Source organism: Entelurus aequoreus, linkage group LG07 (assembly GCF_033978785.1).
Source record: "Entelurus aequoreus isolate RoL-2023_Sb linkage group LG07, RoL_Eaeq_v1.1, whole genome shotgun sequence".
Taxonomy (NCBI): Eukaryota; Metazoa; Chordata; class Actinopteri; order Syngnathiformes; family Syngnathidae; genus Entelurus; species Entelurus aequoreus.
In genome coordinates this window covers 70,870,621-70,896,833 of record NC_084737.1, presented here as the reverse complement: position 1 = coordinate 70,896,833, position 26,213 = coordinate 70,870,621, and the positions used below count along the sequence as shown (strand labels likewise).

At 40.6% G+C, this 26,213-nt stretch overlaps 1 protein-coding gene across 9 annotated transcripts in view; it reads right to left on the bottom strand.

Annotated features, from left to right (window-relative positions):
• The window catches only part of LOC133654230 (forkhead box protein J3-like), a 296,340-nt gene that overhangs the window by 174,934 nt on the left and 95,193 nt on the right, over window positions 1-26,213 (bottom strand). For 4 of the 9 annotated variants that reach the window (XM_062054410.1, XM_062054411.1, XM_062054413.1 and 1 more), the window contains exon 2: window positions 6,950-7,464. In XM_062054410.1, the coding sequence (XP_061910394.1) occupies window positions 6,950-7,345 (396 nt within the window). In that variant the 5' untranslated portion in view covers window positions 7,346-7,464. Of the gene's footprint in view, window positions 1-6,949; window positions 7,465-7,543; window positions 7,727-15,754; window positions 15,871-15,987; window positions 16,083-26,213 lie in introns of those variants that run through there. The other 5 variants (XM_062054406.1, XM_062054407.1, XM_062054408.1 and 2 more) reach the window with 3 other exon arrangements.

Genomic DNA, 26,213 nt, shown 5'->3' with positions numbered 1-26,213 from the left:
TCGAGTGCCAACACTGCGAGACGTGCTCGCCATTGGAATTCATGCACCCCCTGCATCTATGCATGTTTATGAATGTAGGGAATGCAAAAATGTAATTGCGCATTGAAGAACTAATTCACGTGAGTACAATTGTTACAATAAAAAAACGCTGTATTTTTGTATTTTGTCATTTAATACAGTGGTCCCCAACCACCAGGCCGCGGACCGGTACCGGTCCGTGGATCGATTGGTACCGAGAAATAAAAAAATAAAAACTTTTTTTTTTTTTTTTTTTTTGTTAAATCAACATAAAAAACACAAGATACACTTACAATTAGTGCACCAACCCAAAAAACCTCCCTCGCCCATTTCCACTCATTCACACTCAATCGCACAAAAGGGTTGTTTCTTTCTGTTATTAATATTCTGGTTCCTACATTATATATCAATATAGATCAACACAGTCTGCAGGGATACAGTCCGTAAGCATGCATGATTGTATTTTTTGATGAGAAAAAAAATATGTAAAAAAAATAAAAATAATTCCATTACCCCCGGGTCCGTGGGACAAATTTTCAAGCGTTCGGTCCGCAGTTACATAAAGGTTGGGGACCACTGATTTAATATACGAGTCATACACTACAAACAGTCAAATGTGTGATTAAGTCAAGCTGGGGTGTCCAATTAACGTGTTGGCTACACGCGGAACGTTAAACAAACATCAAAAATGGATAAATAGAGCTAAAGGCGTCACGTGAAGAGAAAAAGATGAAAAGCTACTACTAATAATGAACAATAACACAGCAATGTGTCTTTAAATATACATGGATAACGTTAATGTAGCATTTTAATTCATTACAAATTACAGGATGACGCCACGTTTATGCAGCCCCCACCACCTCCTCACCGCCGGGACTCCATTACTGCAAGTAGATTGCTGACCCGAGGGAAATATTCTGTTTGACCTAACATAATAAATAATCGTGATTAATAATTGTGATGTCAATATTTATAAAGATTATCACGATTATGATTTTGGCCATAATCATGCAGCCATATCCATAAGCATATATGCTTACTTTATGTCTACTTTTACAAAAAACATTAGTGACTCAATTAGACATAAGGCTGGGCGATATGGACGAAAAAAAAGTATATCTCGATATGTTTTTACTTAAACTCGATATTCGATATATATCTCAATATATTTTCCGGTGAAAATATTTATATGAAAATACTAATTTGTGAGCGAAATTCGCTGAAATTGAAGTGAAAGACAACTGTACTGTAAACAGTCAGTGGCACTTTTATTAACCCAGTTAGTCGAAATGGTTATTAACAGGACAGAAAAAAACAGTTTAAGTAGCACAGAATTAAATAACATAAATAAAATAGAAAAATATTCTTTCTACATCAAATAAACAACATAGCTGTGCAAATAATACAAAATGTATCAAACAAGATAAAAAATACATTTGCAGGCAGGCGCTTTTTAATTGTTTTTGGAAACTGTGGACGTGGTGTCCTCCGGACCAAAGAGGAAAAGAACCATCCGGATTGTTATAGGCGCAAAGTTGAAAAGCCAGCATCTGTGATGGTATGGGGGTGTATTAGTGCCCAAGACATGGGTAACTTACACATTTGTGAAGGCGCCATTAATGCTGAAAGGTACATACAGGTTTTGGAGCAACATATGTTGCCATTCAAGCAACGTTACCATGGACGCCCCTGCTTATTTCAGCAAGACAATGCCAAGCCACGTGTTACATCAACGTGGCTTCATAGTAAAAGAGTGCGGGTACTAGACTGGCCTGCCTGTAGTCCAGACCTGTCTCCCATTGAAAATGTGTGGCGCATTATGAAGCCTAAAATACCACAACGGAGACCCCCGGACTGTTGAACAACTTAAGCTGTACATCAAGCAAGAATGGGAAAGAATTCCACCTGAGAAGCTTAAAAAATGTGTCTCCTCAGTTCCCAAACGTTTACTGAGTGTTGTTAAAAGGAAAGGCCATGTAACACAGTGGTGAACATGCCCTTTCCCAACTACTTTGGCACGTGTTGCAGCCATGACATTCTAAGTTAATTATTATTTGCAAAAAATAAATAAAGTTTATGAGTTTGAACACCAAATATCTTGTCTTTGTAGTGCATTCAATTGAAAATGGGTTGAAAATGATTTGCAAATCATTGTATTCCGTTTATATTTACATCTAACACAACTTCCCAACTCATATGGAAACAGGGTTTGTAAGTTAAAGTTAAAGTTAAAGTTAAAGTACCAATGATTGTCACGCACCCACTAGGTGTGGTGAAATTTGTCCTCATTTGTCCGCATTTGACCCAGCAGCATTTTTGGTGATTTAACCTCCAATTCCAACCCTTGATGCTGAGTGCCAAGCAGGGAGGTAATGGGTCCAATTTTTATAGTCTTTGGTATGACTCGGCCGGGGTTTGAACTCACGACCTACCGATCTCAGGGCGGACACTCTAACCACTAGGCCACTGAGTCTACCATCTCAGAACCCTAGCAAAGACCAAGGCCTATCTCTCCCAGAGCGACCTGGAGACTGCTATCCACGCCTTCATCACACACCGGCTAGACAACAATAACTCACTGTACGCTGGCATTGATCAGGCATCACTCCGCCGTTTGCGGCTTGTGCAAAACGCGGCTGCCCGTCTCCTCACCAGTACCAAAAAACGCGAGCACATCACCCCAGTGCTGGCCTCACTCCACTGGCTCCCTGTCCGTCACCGCATTGATTTTAAAATTACTTTTAATTGTTTTTAAATCCCTAAATGGTCTGACCGAGCTGCTGCATCACCATACCTCGTCTAGAGCCTTGAGGTCAGCTGACCAAATGCTTTTGGCGGTCCCCAGATCCAGGCTAAAGACCAGAGGGGACAGAGCCTTTTCCGTTGCCGCCCCTAAGCTCTGGAACAGCCTTCCCCTCCACATTAGGTCAGCCCAGAGCCTGGGGGTCTTCAAAACCCTCCTTAAGACCTACCTCTTCTCGCTGGCCTTTGACCCGAGCTGAGTCCGCCCACTAGGCCACCATTTCTAGTCCCCCCCCCCCCCCCCCTCCCGCCCCTTCGTTTTAGTTGTATTTTTCAATTTGTCGCACTTTCATTATTTTTATTCTGCACATTTTTTTTAAAAACTTTTTTATTCGACCCCTTTTACCGTATTGCATTTGCACTATCTTGGTTAGCACATTCATTGTTTATGTTCTTTGTTTGTTTTTGTTTTGTTTTTTTTTTGTTTGTTTTTTTTGGGTTTTTTTTACTTAGTTGTTTTTTTTGCTCTATGCTTTTTTTAACCTGTAAAGCACTTTGGTTCAATTTAAAAGTTGTTGAAAACGTGCTATATAAATAAAGTTGACTTGACTTGAGTAGCTTTGACTGGTGCTTACATGGTAAACAACTCAAATGAATGTTTTATCCAGACGCATACATTTCTCCAAATGTGGCCAAATGGTTTCCTGGATGTCGTTTACATCGCTAAAAGAAAAATCTAAAGAAGGGAATCCCTCTGCCATCTTCCACTAGTTTTTTTTAATATATAAATCGCCCGCTTGAAAATTCTCTCTTCTCTTCTACGACTCTCTCGTCGTCATTTGGGATGTCTGTTGTGATTTCCCTTCCTGGTTGCGTGACCCGCCCTATCTTGCCTCTGATTGGCCTAATCTCAACCAATGGTGACTCATCATAGTAAACAACCAACCAATCACGGATGTTGTTATACGTGCAAACACGTCATGGAAGGAGGCAGGGGAGGGGTTTAGTAGCCCGCGGAGGGGAAGCGGGGGAGAACAAGGAACACAACAAAATAAGCGGCGTTTGGTAATTTTAACGTGAAATAACTGACATCAATATTACGGTATTTTATTAATTCATATCTTGTTTAAAAATATATCGATATATCTTACAAACTCGATATATCGCCCAGCCCTAATTAGACACAATAAATCTGCCAAACCTGGTTTACTTAAGTGTTGCCTTTGGCCTATCAAAAGTGCTTGGCAATCAGAAGTGAGTCAATAATTGATTCCCTCTTCAGCGCTACAGTACAACTCCAATTCAATTGCGCTGTGTAATAACATTTTGCAGGGCATGGAGCACAGACCTGACGAGCTACAGTGCAACCTTTTGGAAAAATAATAATACATCTGTGATGGGAAATCTAAGCATGAAATAATTGGTGTCATCTCCTTCCTTTTGTTCACCTTCTACAGAGCTAATTGCTCCAAAACTGAAGGTCCGGCTCCACCATGTATACAGACTCTGTGACAGCGCTGATTCCCACTACTTAACTTCTTGTCAGCCTTAATGACCTCCAAAGTTTTCACGGTGAGGGTTGTTTCTTTCTCTCGTGACAAGCAACTCGCAGAAATGATGTTAATTAGAAACCTAATTAGCCAGCCATCTTGTATAATTGGGATTCAGGAATGTTTGTCATTCCTGTGATCATAAGAAGTGGCAGCCACGTCCACGAAGGAGAGAAGTCAGAGAATGTCAACCTTTGGCTTACCGTAAACATTTGCCATAAGGGCGTTGAAGTGTGTGTGTGTTCATTAATAAGGTTGCTTGAATCCAATTAAGAACATTGAAGACTAACTTTAGCCCCATTCCAAAATGCAAAATGGTTCGTTCCACCTGGATATCAGCAAACCTAGCATTGAACACTGAGCACAACACAGACGTCATGACGTCACCAAAGCTCACACAGGATCAACGTTTTTGGAACAATGATAGAGTGATAGAAAAAAAGGTTAAAATATTATAAACCTTCCATCTGTCGCAGTATAGGAGGAAGGTATGAACAAAGTTCACTTCTGCATCGCATTGCCCATAACTGGGGAGTTCAAAGACCCTCGATTAAAGTTACAAACAGGGGGGTATCACTAGAGGTCCACTAATAGTAACAAAATCATAATAATGTACTACCATGATTCGTATTATCCACTGATGATAATAAATAAACATATCAGTTAATCTCTTCTTTACACTTTGAAGTAAAGGAAAGCTTGACATTTTTATTATCATATTCTAGGGAATATTGGCAGGTTATATAACTATTTAAAAGGGTTTTTAGCTATGATTTGGATATGATAATCTTTAAAAAGTCAAAAAGCTAATTTTTTTAACGTGTAAAAATCTGGTTTCAACCAAATCCATGCAATAATTAGTTTTTTAGTGTATGCAAACGTGTGTGTATGAGGCGACGACATTGGGTTTAAAGGCCTACTGAAACCCACTACTACCGACAACGCAGTCTGATGGTTTATATATCAATGATGAAATCTTAACATTGCAACACATGCCAATACGGCCGGGTTAACTTATAAAGTGCAATTTTAAATTTCCCGGCAAACTTCCGGCTGAAAACGTTTCGATATGATGACGTTTGCGCGTGACGTCAACAGTGGAAGCGGAAGTATTCGGAGCCCATTGAATCCAATACAAAAAGCTATGTTTTCATTTCAAAATTCCACAGTATTCTGGACATCTGTGTTGGTGAATCTTTTGCAATTTGTTCAATGAACAATGGAGACTGCAAAGAAGAAAGTTGTAGGTGGGATCGGTGTATTAGCGGCGGACTACAGCAACACAGCCAGGAGGACAGAGATGGATAGCAGACACGCTAGCCGCCGAACTCACCTTAACTTCCTCCGTCTCGCCGACCGCATCTGTGATCAGGTGAAGTCCTTCGTCGCACCGTCGATCGCTGGAACGCAGGTGAGCACGGGTGTTGATGAGCAGATGAGGGCTGGCTGGCGTAGGTGGATAGCTAATGTTTTTAGCATAGCTCTGTGAGGTCCGGTTGCTAAGTTAGCTTCAATGGCGTCTTTAGCAACAGCATTGTTAACCTTCGCCAGGCTGGAAAGCATTAACCGTGTAGTTACATGTCCATGGTTTAATAGTATTGTTGATCTTCTGTCTATCCTTCCAGTCAGGGACTTATTTATTTTGTTTCTATATGCAGTTAAGCACGATGCTATCACGTTAGCTCCGTAGCTAAAGTGTTTCGTCGATGTATTGTCGTGGAGAGAAAAGTCACTGTGAATGAATCCGAGGTGGTTTAAAATACAAATCCGTGATCCACAATAGAAAAAGGAGAGAGTGTGGAATCCAATGAGCCAGCTTGTACCTAAGTTACGGTCAAAGCGAAAAAAGATATGTCTTGCACTGCATTCTAGTCCTTCACTCTAACGCTCCTCATTCACGAATCTTTCATCCTCGCTCAAATTAATGGGGTAATTGTCGCTTTCTCGGTCCGATTTGCCCTAGCTGCATTGAAAACAATAGGAAAATGTGAGGAGCCTTCCAACTGACTACGTCACGCTACTTCCGGTAGGGGCAAGGCTTTTTTTATCAGATACCAAAAGTTGCGATCTTTATCGTCGTTGTTCTCTACTAAATCCTTTCAGCAAAAATATGGCAATATCGCGAAATGATCAAGTATGACACATAGAATGGATCTGCTATCCTCGTTTAAATAAAAAAAAATCATTTCAGTAGGCCTTTAAGGTGGAATGGTGTATGGGGGCCCAGAATTTGGTGTTATGCCCCTCACCATTACATTATCAGTCACAGATTCCGGATTGATAGGAACAAAATAAAAATATATTTCGTCAAACAATGAAATATAAGCGTATGAAGACCGAAATTGTTTCCATCTGATTCGTATTTGGATGAAACCTGGTGTAAATTTAGAGCTTTGTAATGCTGCGTTGATATCGAATATTTCATTTTAATTAAGTGAGCTTTGGCAGAGACTTACCCATTGTTACATGTTTGACATAATGGATTCTCACCAAAATATATGGGAAAATACTGAATCATAAAAAAATCCAGGCTGGTATGTTAAAACCTTGAAGTTGCACAGAAAGCCGTAAAAAGCAAACCGGCATACAATACAGTAAGGCAACATAAGAAATGTAGATGATGTTATGTCTGTGCTTACCTTCCAGCCACTGCCCGCCTCTCTGTAGTAGGGGAAGTTGTCACAGATCCACTGGTAGATCTCACTGAGAGTCATGCGTTTGCGAGGAGAACCATTGATGGCGAAGGTGATGAGGCTGGCGTAGCTGTACGGCGGTTTGCCGTCCCTGTGTTGACTACTTTCCTCCTGGTCCAACGTTGTTCCTGGTTCCAGGTGTGTGATTTTCTTTCCTGGCCCATGAAGTCCGTGATGATGTTGACTGTGATGGTGGTGGTGGTGATGATGATGATGTTGTCCGTGAAAGTGGCCGTGGTGAAGCCCCCCCACGTCTCTGTCGGTCTTCTGGATAGTCGCCCTCATGCCCAACTGTGGAAGCCAGTCCATTGATGTCAGGCTACTTTCCAGCTCAGAGGTCATAGTGTTTTTGGTAGTCGAAAGGTTGAAGGGAAAGGTGAGGGGCTCTCGAGACGTAGCTTTATGGACGCTCTCCTTATGGGCTCAGTGAATGTGTGTTGTGCAGCAACCTTGGCTCACATCTGCATGATCAAAACAAAAGCAGGGTTTTTGATATGAGGAAACCTTGACTTCATGACAAGCAACTGGAGTGACACTAACAAAACTATCCTGATCAGCACAAGAGGTGGGGGAAATATTAGTCATATGGTGCATTCCAGTTGTCCTGGGAAGTCGGAATTTCTTAGTTTCTAGTCGGAAATTTAAACTGGAACACCTCCCGAAGTCTGATTTCTGCCTCGGAATGTCGGAGAGTCCTCACCACTGGCTTCAAAAATGGCTTCTCTGATTGTAAACAACAAAAGAAGCTTATGTGATATCCGTTATTAGCACCTTTGACAGTGTTTTGTCGCATTAAATCAGCCATATATGATGTATTGTTAAACATACTGCATTTTCCGGACCATAGGCGCAATGGTCTATTTTCGGTCTTTTTACCTAAATCAATAACGGAGCAGCATCTCCTCATCCGGAAACAACAACAACAAATGTGTCTCTTGAAAAACCGTCCCAACGGAACTCTCTAACTAAAGTTCCTTGGGTGAATAATGTAAACTCACTACACCGGTATGTTTTAGCGCTTTCATGGCGAGTATACCGACAGATATAGGCCAGTGACAATGCCCCTCAAAATTTGAGATACCCCTACCGGAGGTAGAACAAAATCTAACAATGTTTTTCCTCATCTCTAAGGTCTCCCATATATGAAATGGGTTCTTAGGTTAAAATATTTTACTGCAAACATTGTTAAATTGGTACATATTGTCATACACCCCAAACTTGAAAAAGAACAAAAATACAGCCTGGCCGTATGGGAGTTAAGCCATATAAACTTATGTAGATTAATAACACAAGCTCTGACAGCTTTGAAACTTGGCATAATTGTGGTCAGGAAGTTGCTTTACCTATTAGAAAAAACTGGATGTGAATATCTTGATGTGTGTAACATACACCTATGAACACTTGCCTAAAATAAGCGGACATACAAAAAATGAATATCTATGCAGAATATTCTAATTTACTTTGTAGTTGCTTTGCCAGGGATTGTCATAAACACACACATCATGGCTTTTTGGAAAGATGGGGCTGTGCTGAATCCAGTGATACCAAATATATGAATATAGCATGTATAGTCAGTGTGTTACATCACTAAGTGAATGAGGTCTCCCAAATGAAAGAAAGTGAAACATTGACACATGGTTGTGATGAATCCAGCAATGCCAAATATGTAAATAGTATGCATAATCATTCATCACTAAATATATAAACTGTCCCAAATAAAAGAATATGTTGCATTGCATAACAATATATTGTACTGTACCGTTTGACATCACCGGGGGATGAGGCACACAGCTCAGCAATAGCACACAAAGGAGACAGGTGACAGGATTGTAGTTTGGATGATCTTTTTATAACTATAACTTAACTTCACACAGTACAAATTAAATTACTGTTTCAAATCAAACAAATGTTCATCAAACAAAACACTCTGAGGAGGAATGAGCCCTCTCCTCACGTTAAATCAAACAAATGTTCATCAAACAAAACAATCTGAGGAGGAATGAGCCCTCTCCTCACGTTAAACTCCCCAGCTCTTTGGCTGGTGTTCTTCATGGGCTGTTTTTGGTAGCCATCCCTGTCACTCATCCACATTATCATCAGTGACAAAGTGGGTCATATTTGGGCACTCTGGGAAAGAGCAAGAGCAAAACTCAGTGCAAGTCAAGCCCACTGAAAGACACTGGCATTTGCTGGTTTCATTGCATTTTCCATCTTTACAGTACAGGTGGGTGATGTCTCGAACTTCTTTAGGTGCTGGTGCCTTCTGAAACATGATAGGTTCAATGGACCCATCCTGTCTGAGCCTCCATCCTCTACCAACTGGGTTCCAGAGATGAGGCTTGGCCTGATGGCTGTGGCGCCAAACTGCTGTTTGGTATAAGGCTCTTAACACATGTTGCTCAAAGGCGTCTTCTGTTGGGGGTAGATTTGCTGCTGAAGAATCTGTGGTAGATGCTAGTGTGTACCTCAGCTCATCTAGGTTGGTACAAGGACAGCCATTCTCCTTTTTCTTTTGGCCATACAGGAGGAGGGCATATTTTCTTGCCAAAGGCAAAGCTTTGTCTAGATTTCCAGACAGTCCAAACTTGGCCATTTCCTTTAAGTCAGTCAGATGGGTCTTCAGTCTTGTGAAAGCAGTGGTCTTTCCAATTCTGTACAAGCTGCTTGTACTATCGCAACCCGTGAGGGCGTGGCATGCAGGTAAACACTCACAAAGAGCTGCTCCAAGACTCTGAGCAATTGAACAAACTGGGACAAATCTTTCCTTTAGGCCATGTCCAGAATGCATGAAGACTTGTGAGGATCCAAACATCCCTTTGCTTGCATAGTACACAAGCAGAACCAGTACGTCTGTATCGTCACATTTGACAATGAGACGAGAATAGGACTCCACAAGGTGTATTGCATGTAACACCAGCCTTGTGTCAGCCTCCTCCTGGTCACTGTAAAGATCTTTCAAACAGTCAACACCTGACTTCCTAACCCTCTTCACCTCCTCACCATTGTCAAAGCCACCTGCCAATATGACTGTGTTCTCTGACGAGATTCTCTCTGGCCCAGCCTTCATTATGTAATTGCTGACAAAGCTACATAAAGCAGCCTTGTTCCCACTGATCCTCAGGAATTTCCTGTAGTTTGGAACGCGTGCTTGTCCTGTGATAATATGTGTCCTGCTGGTTTGGATGGTACCTCTTCTTTGTCTTTCAAGGTCTTTGACCGAGTGTTGATGATCATATCTGTCAAACACTAAAACAACACAGCTGATGCCTTCCTTTCCCATTAACATTTTGATCTTATTCCAGATACATTCACCAAGATCGTTGAAGGTCTGGAAGCTTGGATCATGGAGACTCTGCAGAAGAGCCATGCCATCGATGAGATATGCTGATGGTTCTTTAACACTGGGCAGCTACTGTGTCTCTTCAACGACAGACTCCAGTTTCTTAGCAAGGTCAGCTTTTGTGGTCTTCCTCATGCTTCCATCATCATAAAACAAAGATGGTGGGACAGCAGCGAGTTCGTGAGACATCACAGTCTCCATGGACACCTCTCTTTGTTTGGAAACAGCAAGCAACCTTCGAAAGAGCACATCTGAGTCCATGTGAACCTGTCTAGATACACTAACTCCAGCTGATGTTTTCATGTCCTTGAAGGTTGCACATTGGTTTCCTTTTCTCTGGGTCCCAGAAGCTCTTTGTTCTTTTTGATTTTGTCAGACGTTGTTCAATAAAGACGGCATTCTGCTTTGCACCATCTTGGAGGAAGTTTGAGAGCTCTTTTGCAACTTTCTCTGATGCAACCTGACCACTTGCAATATTGATCAGTTCCTCAGGAACACTATCAAGGTCAAAGGGATTCTGCTACAGTTTATATATTTAGTGATAAATGATAATGCATAGTATTTACATATTTGGCATTGCTGGATTCATCACAACCATGTGTCAATGTTTCATTTTCTTTCATTTGGGACACCTCATACACTTAGTGATGTAACACACTGACTATACATGCTATATTCATATATTTGGTATCACTGGATTCAGCACAGCCCCATCTTTCCAAAAAGCCATGATGTGTGTGTTTATGACAATCCCTGGCAAAGCAACTACAAAGTAAATGAGAATATTCTGCATAGATATTCATTTTTTGTATGTCCGCTTATTTTAGGCAAGTGTTCAAAGGTCTCTATATGTTACACACATCAAGATATTCACATCCAGTTTTTTCTAATAGGTAAAGCAACTTCCTGACCACTATTATGTCAAGTTTCAAAGCTGTCAGAGCTCGTGTTATTAATCTACATGAGTTTATATGGCTTAACTCCCATACGGCCAGGCTGTATTTTTGTTCTTTTTTAAGTTTGGGGTGTATGACAATATGTATCAATTTAACAATGTTTGCAGTAAAATATTTTAACCTAAGAACCCATTTCATATATGGGAGACCTTAGAGATGAGGAAAAACATTGTTAGATCTTGTTCTACCTCCGGTAGGGGTATCTCAAAAACTAAAGCCCTTTTTGACAGTTAGTCACTAGCCTAATATAAGTAAGAACTTTACACTACTTTATATTAGAAATGACAACAGCGGAGGATGAATGTCCCATAACAAGAAGATAGAGAAAAAGAAGAAGCTTATCGACTATGGTGTTCAACCGTTTGAGTGCTTGTTACGGCGACTGGGAAGCGAGGAGCAAAGTGTCTGGCCATTTCGGGTTTTTAGAAGGCTCTCAACATTATACACAGTTACAACTTATTACTTCTGTGTTATTATTACAATTATTTACTTCTGCTAATTCTGTCATTTCATCCATCCATTTTCTACCGCTTGTCCCTTTAGGGGTCGCGGGGTGTCTCTGGAGCCCATTTCAGCTGCATTCGGGCGGTAGGCGGGGTACACCCTGGACAAGTCGCCACCTCATCACAGGTCCAACACAGATAGACGGACAACATTCACACTCACATTACACACAGCAGAGCCAATGGGAGGTCCTCTATTCTGCCCATAAAATCCCCCCCCCCACAAAAAAATGCCAACAATACTCCATTTACATGTCATGACTTGAATTTTAACCAAATATTAGTGATATTGTTATTATAAGCGCTAACACAGACAAACTATTTATAGCGGCATCGTGATCACAAGATTGTGAGTGTAGACAAGATCAACTGATCAGCTGATTCCTCGTTTCCTTGCTCGTCAAACTTTATTGTAGATCGTAAATCATGTCTCTCACCTGGATAGTAGACGGACGGAGGCGTATTCCAACAAGTTGGTACACTTTGACAGCCAATTTAGACCCAGGAGTGGCGAGAATGACATGAAAAGACGCTTAGTTCCACCCCCTTTTCTTGGCGAGAATTAAGAGTCATTCTTCATCAAAATGGGAATATATGAACATCCCAGCAGTCGGCATCCTAATGACAGCAGACCTTGTACTGTAAGTGAAGTTTTATTATGTTTGTTGGCCCTCATGAGGTCTGCAGTGAGTAGTAATCAGTGATATTAAAAAAAAGAAAGGGAATGCCATGATGCGTTTTCTAAATGAATGCGCCACGTATGCTTACAATGATCAAAATACGGAAATATTAAATGTTATTATAAACGTGCTTGTTACTACATTTCATGTATACTTACGGCATGTATAAAAAATCTCAATGGAGGTGTTCGGATGTTTTTTTAAGGGCTTTATAGGAAGATTAAAGCGGCTCACATAGGCTCCATAGTAAGCAGACTTTTGATCACAAAAACAAAAATCGGTCATGTCTTTCATAATGATTGTGAAAAATAGGCAAAATCCCCCCAAAAAAAGTTTAGTTCCCCTTTAACAGCTAAAGGAGGAGCCTTGTATATGACATATTATTCAGAATTAAATATAATAAAAGTATACAAATAAAAACATACAATATATGAAATTAAAATGTATAAATAATCGATTTATAATCTAATTGAACCATGAAGTCTTCAAGAGATTCCCACCTCTAATAAGCACCTAATGTTATACCTTAATGCTTGAAATTGGCATTAGGGGCTGAAGATATGCTGTTCAAGCAATAATGTTTCCTTTTGTTACATCTGGTACAAACCTAAAAGTTATACAGAACTAGAGAGACCGACAGGTCAACTGAAACTTTTGTATTCTTTGTTGTGCGAGTTTCAACAGAGACCTGGGATAAAGGTACAACATTCATGGCTGTAATAAGCAACAATAAATAGTGCATGTGTGCCTACCCAAAAGACACATCCACTATGAATAAAAAAATACCCACTATAAATCAATATTACAGAAGCACAAACAATGGTCTAAATATTGTACAATGTACATTATGAGGTGTATAGAACCTAACTATGCAACAATATGAGAATTTCATATCACGTTATCGTGACCAAAATTCTAATAGTTCTGTAACAGCTTCTTCCCTCAGGCCGTAAAACTCTTGAACGCATCATAATAATCCCCTCAATTCCCTCCAAACATGGATTAACTCGCTGGAATATAAAGACAATACAACATACATCCATAAACGTGGATGCATATGCAAAAGTGCTAAATATTTAAAATAAATAAATGATAAATGGGTTATACTTGTATAGCGCTTTTCTACCTTCAAGGTACTCAAAGCGCTTTGACAGTATTTCCACATTCACCCATTCACACACGCATTCACACACTGATGGCGGGAGCTGCCATAGTAATGTATTTATTTATATCTGCACCTTATTGATTTTTTTTATCCTGCACTACCATGAGCTAATGCAACGAAATTTCGTTCTTATCTGTACTGTAAAGTTCAAATTTGAATGACAATAAAAAGGAAGTCAAAGTCTAAGTTTAAGGCTGCAGCTAACGATTATTTTTCTATCGATTAATCTATAGATTATTTTTTTTCGATTAATTGGTTAATCTATAGATTATTTTTTCGATTAATCTATAGATTATTTTTCCTTTTACCGATTATTTTTTTTATTCAAAATGAAGATGAAAAAATTAGGCCAGTTTTTTCGAAAGGCATGGCTTTTATTTACAAAAAAAAATAAGTATGGCCACTCAGTCAACATTGACAACAACATGACTAAATATTCTGTTACAATGTAAACATTTAAAACTTTTAACCTTTAACAAAATTAAAAGTAGCTTATTTGCTTTTTAATGTGCAAATATAAAAGTCAACATCCAGTGCAAATCTTAATATTCTGCAATAGTATAAGCATTTCAAAAGTAAAAGTATTGCTTATTTTGCTTTAAAATGTGCAAAAATAAAGATAAACATCCAATACAAAAAAGTGTAAAACGAAATATTCTGTAACAACAGTGTAAACATTTCAACAAAAGTGAAAGTATTGCTTATTTGCTAAAATGTGCAAAAATAAAGATAAACATCCAATACAAAAAAGTGCCAATCTAAATATTCTGGAGCACTGTAAACATTAAGTATTGCTTTTAAAATGTGCAAAATAAACATCCAGTCCAACACAGTACACAATAACCAATTCTACTCATTCCAGTGAGTGACTAACAGTTGTAATGAAGAAAGGTTAGCATGTCTACATGTTCTGATTATTTTCTTGTTTACAATATTCCCAGCAGCTGAAAATAGGCGCTCAGAAGGGGTCGATGTGGCTGGAACTGGGAGGTAATTAGCCTTCACCTCAAACCAGGACTGCGAGCGAGCTGAGCTGCAGTTTAAGTTTCTAGTAGGTCAACGGGCTCATAGTGATGTTACTAGTAGTTGACTGGGAGGTGTTTATTATCATTTGGGGAGAGTCCGCTGCCTGATGCTCACCTGCTAAACACCTATCTGCTCGACTCTGAAGCGCTGACTACATGCGCTCTGAATACGCACTGCTGATTGGCTGGTAATGCTTCGTGTGTACCAATCAGATGGTTGTGTGGGTGGGACAATGCTGCGTGCTGAGACAGAGGCAGGAGCGAAGCAGCTTGTTAAGACTTTAGCAGCTAAAGTTAGCTTTAGCATAGAAACTCGTTCGGTACACCCCCGTACCGAACCGAAAGCCCCGTACCGAAACGGTTCAATACAAAACACGTACCGTTACACCCCTAGCAGATACAAATGACACATTCATGTTTTTGTGTAATGATGACAACGTATGCTCACGCGGACGATTGACTAGTTGATGGTTTTCTTTTCAAATGTTCGTTCATAGCCGTTGTGCTGCTATGATAGGCCACAGTGTGCATTCAACAACATTATTAGGCTGTGTATTGAAATACTCCCACACTTTTGACGACTTTTGGCGTGATTTTTCCCCCTCGCTCGCACCGCTCGCATCGCCTGCTTTGATCGTCTGCTTTGCGCTTCGCCATGACGGTAGTGTGACGTATATATGCGAGGCGTCGTTTCAGCCTTATCTAAGTTTTTAAGTCTAAGTCTGTCTATATGTCGGCTGTTCTGTTTTGGATTTCCCAGCGTCGCTCTCATCAGCGTCACGGTTGAAGTAGCACGTCATTCAAGATATATAGTATATAGTGGTTTATCCAATCACATACAATGATTTTTTTTTACAAGGTTCCGCCTGAGAAGTCCCAGATCCTTGTGTGGAGCTCAGCGAACTACAAGAATCTGGCGAGAGTCAGGTTACAAAATTCCTGCATTAAATGTAGAATTTAGTTTTCCAAATTGCCATGGAAATCAATTATGTTATTCACTTGAAACGAAACATATCCTCCTTGAATAGTTACAATATAATGCCAAAAACAATGAGGACATATTGGGGATAAGAGTGTCTTACTCTTCCCCTGGCTCTTCATTCTTCTCTGGACCAAAGCATCTGGAGAAGTCACCCAAGTGAAAAGTGGACGCCTTCCCTGGTGCATGTTCACAAGGCCTTCATTTAGCCTTTTGCAACTGCAACACACAAACAGAAGAACCACAAAAGATGGTGAGCTCGCTCCCCCAGCCAGCCAGCCTTCATGAGATATTAATATTGTGCAAGCGCTCAACTGGCCCCGGCATCTGTCCAACCTGATTTCAAATCTTCTCTCTGTCTCTCTGTGTGTTCTGTCGATCTGGATTGCCTCTCACTCTCCTTCCCTCCAAAGTGGAAATGGCAATTGGATCTGCACAATGACTAAAAGCTGGGGAATTGTTTTCACAAGTGCCTGCCAAATGAGGAAGGGGGAGGACGAGGGGGGGGGGGGGGGGTGCAGACAGCGCTCGGGAGGAATTCCAAGCCTCTGGAGCAGCGCTGAAGCTCGTCTCCTTCACCTCCTCTGTAACACCCCCATGTTCCACATTTGTTTTATGTGCCTAATTCTCATGTCAAGCCTATGCCCACCACCATTATACATACTTGCCAACCTTGAGACCTTCGAATTCGGGAGATTGGGGGGGGTTGAGGTGGGCGGTGTTGGGGGCGGGGTTTGGTGGTAGCAGGGGGTGTATATTGTAGCCCGGAAGAGTTAGGGATGCAAGGGATTCTGGGTATTTGTTCTGTTGTGTTTATGTTGTGTCACGGTGTGGATGTTCTCCCGAAATGTGTTTGTCATTCTTGTTTGGTGTGGGTTCACAGTGTGGCGCATATTTGTAACAGTGTTAAAGTCGTTTATACGGCTACCCTCAGTGTGACCTGTATGGCTGTTGATCAAGTATGTCTTGCGGTCACTTTCGTGTGTATGCAGAAGCCGCAGACAACATGTGACTGAGCCGGCACGCAGTTTGTATGGTGAAAAAAGCGGACGCGTCGACAGGTTGTAGAGGACGCTAAAGGCAGTGCCATCACGGCACACCCTTAAAGGCCTACTGAAATGAATTTTTTTTATTTAAACGGGGATAGCAGATCTATTCTATGTGTCATACTTGATCATTTCGCGATATTGCCATATTTTTGCTGAAAGGATTTAGTATAGAACAACGACGATAAAGATCGCAACTTTTGGTATCTGATTAAAAAAGGCTTGCCCCTACCGGAAGTAGCGTGACGTAGTCAATTGAACATATACGCAAAGTTCCCTATTGTTTACAATGATGGCCGCATGAAGTGAGAGAGATTCGGACCGAGAAAGCGACAATTTCCCCATTAATTTGAGCGAGGATGAAAGATTTGTGGATGAGTAAAGTGCAAGTGAAGGACTAGTGGGGAGTTGAAGCTATTCAGATAGGGAAGATGCTGTGACCTGATATTCAGCTGGGAATGACTACAACAGTAAATAAACACAAGACATATATATACTCTATTAGCCACAACACAACCAGGCTTATATTTAATATGCCACAAATTAATCCTGCATAAAAACACCTACGTGTTTGTTATGCTAGCTCCTAGCTCCTCTGCTAGCTCCTAGCTCCATAGAACGCGCCAATACAATTCAAACACCTGATCAACACACACAATCACTCAGCCCAAAAGACCGTTCACCTAACCCAAGGTTCATAAAGCTTATATATTTTTAAAAAGTTACGTACGTGACGCGCACATACGGTCAAGCTATCAAATGTTTAGCAGCCAAGGCTGCATACTCACGGTACCTGATATTCAGCTGGGAATGACTACAACAGTATATAAACACAAGACATATATATACTCTATTAGCCACAACACAACCAGGCTTATATTTAATATGCCACAAATTAATCCTGCATAAAAACACCTACGTGTTTGTTATGCTAGCTCCTAGCTCCTCTGCTAGCTCCTAGCTCCATAGAACACGCCAATACAATTCAAACACCTGATCAACACACACAATCACTCAGCCCAAAAGACAGTTCACCTAACCCAATGTTCATAAAGCTTATATATTTAAAAAAAGTTACGTACATACGCAAAAAAAAAGTTGCGCACATACGGTCAAGCGATCAAATGTTTAGAAGCCAAAGCTGCATACTCACGGTAGCACGTCTGCGTCTTTGTCATCCAAATCAAAGTAATCCTGGTAAGAGTCTGTGTTGTCCCAGTTCTCTACAGGCGTCTGTGTATCGAAGTCAAAAGTCCTCCTGGTTAGAGTCTCTGTTATCCGAGTTCTTCCATCTTGACTGCATCTTTCGGGAATGTAAACAAAGACGCGCCGGCTGTGTACTGTTGTTGCTGACTTCGTTCGAAAAATACGTCCGTTTCGCACCGACAACTTTCTTCTTTGCTTGCTCGGCTTCTTTCTCCATAATGCAATGAACACAGATGTCCAGAATACTGTGGAATTATGAAATGAAAACAGAGCTTTTTTGTATTGTATTCAATGGGGAAGGCATACCTCTGTTCCCCGGGCTACGTCATGCGCATACGTCATCCTCAGAGGCGTTTCGAACCGGAAGTTTAGCTGCAAATTTAAAATGTCACTTTATAAGTTAACCCGGCCGTATTGGCATGTGTTATAATGTTAAGATTTCATCATTGATATATAAACTATCAGACTGCGTGGTCGGTAGTAGTGGGTTTCAGTAGGCCTTTAATATTGTTGTCCGGGTGAAAATCGGGAGAATGGTTGCCCCGGGAGATTTTCGGGGGGGCACTGAAATTCGGGAGTCTCCCGGAAAAATCGGGAGGGTTGGCAAGTATGCCATTATAACCCCCATTACAATCCCTTATAGACAGGAACAAATAGTAAAAAGCACTGTAATGGTGAAGGCTATTTTTTAAAAGTCACCAAACTTAAAAAATTTAAAATCTTCCATTTGTCACCACCAGACTGACGATAGTATAAAGACAAAAAAATACAAAAAAGTTAAAGTACCACTGATTGTCACACACACTAGGTGTGGGTATATTACTCTCTTTGCATTTGACCCATCACCCTCACCCCCTGGGAGGTGAGGGGAGCAGTGAGCAGCAGCGGTGGCCGTGCCCGGGAATCATTTTTGGTGATTTAACCCCCAATTCCAACCCTTGATGCAGGGAGGTAATGGGTCCCATTTTTATAGTCTTTGTTATGACTCGCGCCGTAAATGTGCTTACAATAGAGCCAATAGGAGCCATGACGTCATTGCGTCAATTGTGTTTATCCCGACCATAAAACCCAATAAATAACTGTCCAAAAAGTGCCAACAATATCCATTTACATTTTGAGACCTGAATATTAACTAAGTATTAGCAATATTCTTATTATAAGCGGTAACGTTAAGGACCTGCATTTAGCAGCGCATTGATTAAAGTTAAAGTACCACTGATAGTCACACACACACACTAGGTGTGGTGAAATTACTCTCTTTGCATTTGACCCATCACCCTCACCCCCTGGGAGGTGAGGGGAGCAGTGAGCAGCAGCGGTGGCCGCACCCGGGAATCATTTTTGGTGATGTAACCCCCAATTCCAACCCTTGATGCAGGGAGGTAATGGTTCCCATTTTTATAGTCTTTGGTATTGACTCGGCCGGAGTTTGAACTCTCGACCTACCGATCTCAGGGCGGACAATCTAACCACAAGGCCACTGAGCAGGTAAATGTTATTAATGGGAGTATTGTTGCATTTAAGTCTTGTTTGGGGATTGGTAAACTGATGACCTATGTAGCTGGAGTTTGAAATAACAACAGATAGAAAGTAGGGAGTGGCGATTCAACCTAGAATCTATACTGCGATGTACCGTTACTTTTTTCCAACGCTTTGAAACCTGCGGTTTATAAAACGGTGCTGTTAATATATATATTTTTTGTCACTCATGGCCATTATGTTTTATATTTAATAAACAGGTTTCATTTTACGCCGAAAGAGACACTAAAAATTTGTGTTATGGTTTGTGCTTTGGCACCATCTTTTGGATGACTTCCCTCACTGCAGGTGCAGCGGTTTGAAAATGTACTTCCTGTCTCATCATAGAGCATTTCTGCTCGAAAGGATTCTTTATTCATCACTCCAAGCTACAAATGTAAGATTTACAACACAACTAAAAAAATTCAAACTTACTAAACCGTCCCATGTGCGATGTCTGTAGGAGTGTTTCCATGCAATATTTTTTGTGCTATCGTGATGTGATCAAGGTAGCGTCATTAGCATTAGCGAATATGCTAACACGTTTACAAGTGTCTGTGTTAGTATTAACTTACAATCGCTTCCTTTTTTTATTGTTTCAGTTTCGTAAAGTTTTTGACCCACTAGCTTCTGGAGCAAGTGGGTCCATGATGATGACTTCTGTTTTGTTTGCTCAGCCATTCAACTGCTGTGTTACAGACATCGTTAGAAAACAATTAAGGTGTGTAAATAAACATTTACAAATATCTTTCGTACCGGTACATTTCTGCGGCCTATAGTTCGGTGCTGCTAATATACCTATTTAATATATTTTCTTCTATAATTTGGTGGGTGCGGCTTTGAAACCATTGTGCTCTATAGCCCGGAAAAAATGGTACATTGCGACCTCCTGCAATAACAATATATATTAATATATATATGTCTGTAGGAGTGTTTCCATGCAATATTGTACGTGCTATCATGATGTAATCAAGGTAGCGTCACTAGCATTAGCGAATATGCTAACACATTTACAAGAGTGTGTGTTTGTATCAACTTCCAATGGCGTTCTTTTTTTTATAGTTTCAGTTTCCTTAAATTTAACAAAATGTCAAGGTGAAGTTTTTGACCCACTAGCTTCTGGAGCAAGTGGGTCCATGACGATGACTTCTGTTTTGTTTGCTCAGCCATTTTACTGCTGTGTTACAGGCACCGTTAGAAAACAATTAAGGTGTGTAAATAAACATTTACAAATATCTTTCGTACCGGTACATTTCTGCGGCCTATAGTCCGGTGCTGCTAATATACCTATATAATATATTTTCTTCTAAAATTTGGTGGGTGCGGCTTTGAAACCATTGTGCTCTACAGCCCGGAAAAAATTGTAAATTGTGACCTCCTGCAATAACTATATATATCACGAAATACTATTTGGTAAGTAAATGGTAATTTCAACATTTTAAAAGGGGTTACAATTATATACATGCTGTAAGTGTGTATGTAATGTAGTAACATACATATTAATAATAACAACATTTATTATCTATAGTATTGTGGTCATGTTAAACATTACCCAAACTTCTTTCCTGGGCAAACTGATTTCACCAAGCACATAGCAAAACAACAACAACATAGTGAGCCTGTTCTGTGTTCGCTACCACTAATCATGGCAGACTTTTGAGAGCTGTCGCCGCCAACTAATTTGGGTATTTATTATTTTATTTATTTGACGAAAATGAGGATCCTGAACTAGGGATGTTTAGATCAGGGTTTTCTGCTGCCAGTTCCGATACCGATCACATGTAATACCTGTCCATTTTTCCATTTCCATTTAACAATTACAACACATTATTGAAAGTACTTCCTTATTCTCTTTTATTACATACAATAGTTTAATCAAAACAATTTCCATAGTAAACAATAACTTAACAAAATTTAAAAAAAGACTATCTGCTAATTTAAATCATTTGGTTTTTCCCCTTAAAGTCCTCCTGTGTACAGTGTATAGCTTGGTAAATATGCAGGTCACAGCATGTAATGAGCGTTGTTGGTGGTTCGCTTCATAGAAAAAATATGCCAATGTTAAAAATTGTGATAGTTTGCCATATCAATACATAGTCATTAATGACTTTGATAACTTCATCACTGAAGTGCACTGTATATTTACTGTGACCCGTGGTTGCTGCTGACGTTACAGTACCAATTCCTGCTTCCTGGGAATTGATGTTAGTACTCAATGATACCAATTTTCAGTACTTTTGTGTGTGTTTGTGTTAACAAATGTTAATTGTTCAATAAAATAAATCACCTTTTTTATTTAACACTAAGCTTTTTTTCATTTAATACTAAGCTGATAATAATATTTGCTCTGTCCAGTTGTTACAATATATCTTGGCTTTTTTACACTTCTGAGTCTCATTTGCAAGTATTATACAGGCCAGGGGTTCTTAACCTTTTTGACCTCGGGGCCCTACTTTTCCACTACAGATGGGCCCGAGGCCCACTCAAATATTAACACTGAATTACTAATCTTACTCTTTATTTTAAACATATTCAATAATTATATCTAACCAGAATCAGAATCAGAAATACTGTGTTGATCACAAATATTATGGTTTATTAGCACATAAATAACTGACAAAAATACATTTACATACAACTAAGTTGTGGTAAAATAAATCAACCTCATTAGTAATGAATGTTTCCTAACTAAACTGGCAACAAATATAAGTTGCAAATGAAAATACAGTTTCACCACTTTAGTCCAAATTTTTGCGCTTAAGAAACTTGTGTATGACCTTAGCTCCAGACTTCATCTGTTTGTTTGAGATTGTCATTACTACCACTAGTGGTGTAAATGTGTATTACGGTGTGGCCCATGCTGACCACAGCTAAGAAACAGATTTTTTTCATTCGGCCCTTTGGTTAAGAATCACTAATATAGTAGACTTTGCATGCAGTTGCAATTAGAAGACCTTGGATGGCAGAAGTGTATAGACCACAGAATGTTAACTTAGCAAGGAAGTAGTCTTTTATTGAGCCCTACAAAGTGTTTAAAGTGTAAGTATCGTGCATAACACACACCAGCTGTTTGATTGCAATGTGCATCTTAGTTGTCGTTTTTATTATCAAATTTGGAGGCGTTGAAATCGACATAGTTATTCGGCAGCATGTCTATGGCAAATCTAATGTAATTTAGCATCGAGCTAGCGCATTTTGAAAAGTTGAGCTTTACTGTACTCTTGAGCACCTTTTTCTTGCAATGTTGGCATTGAAAACTGTAGCATTAACCACAAGACTTAGACTTCCTTTTATTGTCATTCAAATATGAACTTTACAGTACAGATAAGAACGACATTTTGTTGCATTAGCTCGTTGTAGTGCAGGATAAAAGAGCAATAAGGTGCAGATATAAATAAATAGATTACTGTACAGATAAATATATTGCACTTTTGCATATGCATCCACGTTTATGGATGTATGTTATATTGTCTTTATGTTCCAGCGAGTTAATCCGTTTTTGGGGGGAATTGAGGGGATTATTATGATGCGTTCAAGAGTCTTATGGCCTGAGGGAAGAAGCCGTTACAGAACCTGGAGGTTCTGCTACGGAGGCTGCGGAACCTCTTTCTAGAGTCCAGCAGTTTAAAACAGTCCTTGGCGGGGGTGGGAGGAGTCTCTACAGATTTTCTGAGCCCTGGTCAGGCAGCTGCTTTTTGCGATTTCCCGGATAGGAGGAAGAGGAGTCCTGATGATCTTTTCTGCCGTCCTCACCACTCTCTGCAGAGACTTCCAGGCCTGCTATGGTTAGAGTGAGATCGGTAGGTCGTGAGTTCAAACCCTGGCCGAGTCATGCCAAAGACTATAAAAATGGGACACATTACCTCCCTGCTTGGCACTCAGCATCAAGGGTTGGAATTGGGGGTTAAATCACCAAAATGATTCCCGAGCGCGGCCACCGCTGCTGCTCACTGCTACCCTCACCTCCCAAGGGGTGGATCAAGGGGATGGGTCAAATGCAGAGGGTCATTTCACCACACCTAGTGTGTGTGTGACTATCAACTTTAACTTTTAACTTATTACCTGAAAGCTATCTTACTTGACTGCTTATTTCTCCGCAAAGTGCTCGAGTCGGGGCTGAGTCAGCAATCGGACGGCTCCGTTTAAATATACAATGGATAGCACAAACAGAATTTGGTCCGTTCCTATAAAAGTGACGAGTCGAGGACCCATCCGTGTTCTTGTTTACGAATGAGAAATCCAAAGGATAGTTGGCCAGCACATACAGTGCTCCTATTGTTATGGACAAATAGATTACCCTCCTCAGGATACCAAAAAGTGCGCCTGAACCTTCATCCCGCATCCCACGCAGTAACCTTGGCATGTCCTTCCGCACAACAAAGCGCCCATTGGCCCACACGTTTTCCGTTCACACTCACTGTATATGATCAAGGTTGGAGAACTTAGATAAGCCCGCCTAGGGAGGAGATACAACATCACTGTCTCTCTTTCAATCAATCCCCCCGAAGAGCCAATACATCAACAGGAGCAAGAAGGGAAATACTTCGCTCCGGCAGAAATCTTACTAATTGCGAGATTTAAAAAAAAAAAGAAAAACACAAATATTTGGCAGCTCATTCATCAGCGAGATCAAAAATAAGCCGGGCAGCGGGACGATGGCAAGAAAAGAGGAAGCATCCTCGATGACAACACCCCCCCAGCTTAGCCTCAAGGTCCAGATAGACATCATACCAGGAAGTCGTTTTAATTGGTGAACCTATTTATCGCTGGGGGAAAGGTAGCGTTGCCATCAGCAGTGGCGATGTGTAGGTGGAGCTGTGGTGGCGAGTAACCAGTGTACCAGTACTCATTTTTTCTCTCATTAAAAGGACGCTCAAGCTGCAATTCTCGCTACGACCCGCTGTGCCGCCGCGGTTGTTATTGGGAAGGTTGTTTTTTTATTTTTTTTAATTATCAAATCAACACAAAAAACACAAGATACACTTACAGTTAGTGCACCAACCCAAAAACCTTCCCTCCCGCCCTCCCTCCACCCCCAATTACCCTCATTCTCACTCATTCACACAAAAGGGTTGTTTCCTTCAGTTATTAAAGGCCTACTGAAACCCACTACTACCGACCAAGCAGTCTGATAGTTTATATATCAATGATGAAATCTTAACATTGCAACACATGCCAATACGGCCGGGTTAACTTATAAAGTGCAATTTTAAATTTCCCGGCAAACTTCCGGCTGAAAACGTTTCGATATGATGACGTTTGCGCGTGACGGCAACAGTTGACGCGGAAGTATTCGGAGCCCATGGAATCCAATACAAAAAGCTCTGTTTTCATCTCAAAATTCCACAGTATTCTGGACAGCTGTGTTGGTGAATCTTTGCAATTTGTTTAATGAACAATGGAGACTGCAAAGAAGAAAGTTGTAGGTGGATCGGTGTATTAGCGGCTAGCAGCGAACTCAACCTTGGACTTGACTACTTCTCGGCGCCGCCAACCGCATCGGTGATCGGGTGAAGTCCTTCGTCGTACCGTCGATCGCTGGAACGCAGGTGAGCACGGGTCGTGATGAGCAGATGAGAGCTGGCGTAGGTGCAGAGCTAATGTTTTTAGCATAGCTCTGTCGAGGTTCCGTAGCTAAGTTAGCTTCAATGGCGTCGTTAGCAACAGCATTGCTAAGCTTCGCCAAGCTGGAAATCATTAACCGTGTATTTACATGTCCAGAGTTTGGTAGTATTGTTGATCTTCTGTCTATCCTTCCAGTCAGGGACTTATTTGTTTTGTTTCTATATGCAGTAAAGCCCGATGCTATCACGTTAGCTCAGTAGCTAAAGAGCTTCGCCGATGTATTGTCGTGGAGATAAAAGTCACTGTGAATGTCCATTTCGCGTTCTCGAATCTCATTTTCAAGAGGATATAGTATCGGAGGTGGTTTAAAATACAAATCCGTGATCCACAATAGAAAAAGGAGAGAGTGTGGAATCCAATGAACCCTTGTACCTAAGTTACGGTCAGAGCGAACAAAGATACGTTCTGCACTGCACGCTAGTCCTTCACTTTCACGTTCCTCATCCATAGGGATGATGTTTGATAAGGAATTATTGAGTTCGAGCCCATTATCGAATCCTCTTATCGAACCGATTCCTTATCGATTCTCTTATCGAGTCCAGATAGGTTGTTGTATATGGAAAAAAACACAATATTTGGTATAACAAAAGCTCACTTTTGTTTTATAAGAAAAAAATAAAATAAAATAAATATTGACTGTTACCCCCCTTAAAAAATAAAATAAATAAATATTGACTGTTGTTACCCAAAGTATATTAAGTGGGATTTTTCAGAAAAACAAATATATACAGTAACACAAAAACAACCTGTCTCTGTGATCACTATAGGTGAATAGCCATGTGCCTTCAGGCGTTTTTTCCGGTCCATTATTTTTGCTGCTTCTGTGACATCACAGGAAATGACATAGTCCAGTCTAATGACTGAGCTACGTCATTTCCTGTGATTTCCCACAGGGCATTTCTTGTGGGACGGGATTCGTTCCCAGGGATTCGAATAAAGAACCAACTCTTTTTCTTTACTATAGTGGCCTCGATAATGGGAACCGGTTCTCAAAAAGGGATTCGAGTCCATGGAATCGGTTATTTTCTTATTGAACGGTTCTTTTCTTATCGAACAACCGGGAGAACCGGTTTCGAACATCATCCCTACTCATCCACGAATCTTTCATCCTCGCTCAAATTAATGGGGTAATCGTCGCTTTCTTGGTCCGAATCTCTCTCGCTGCTG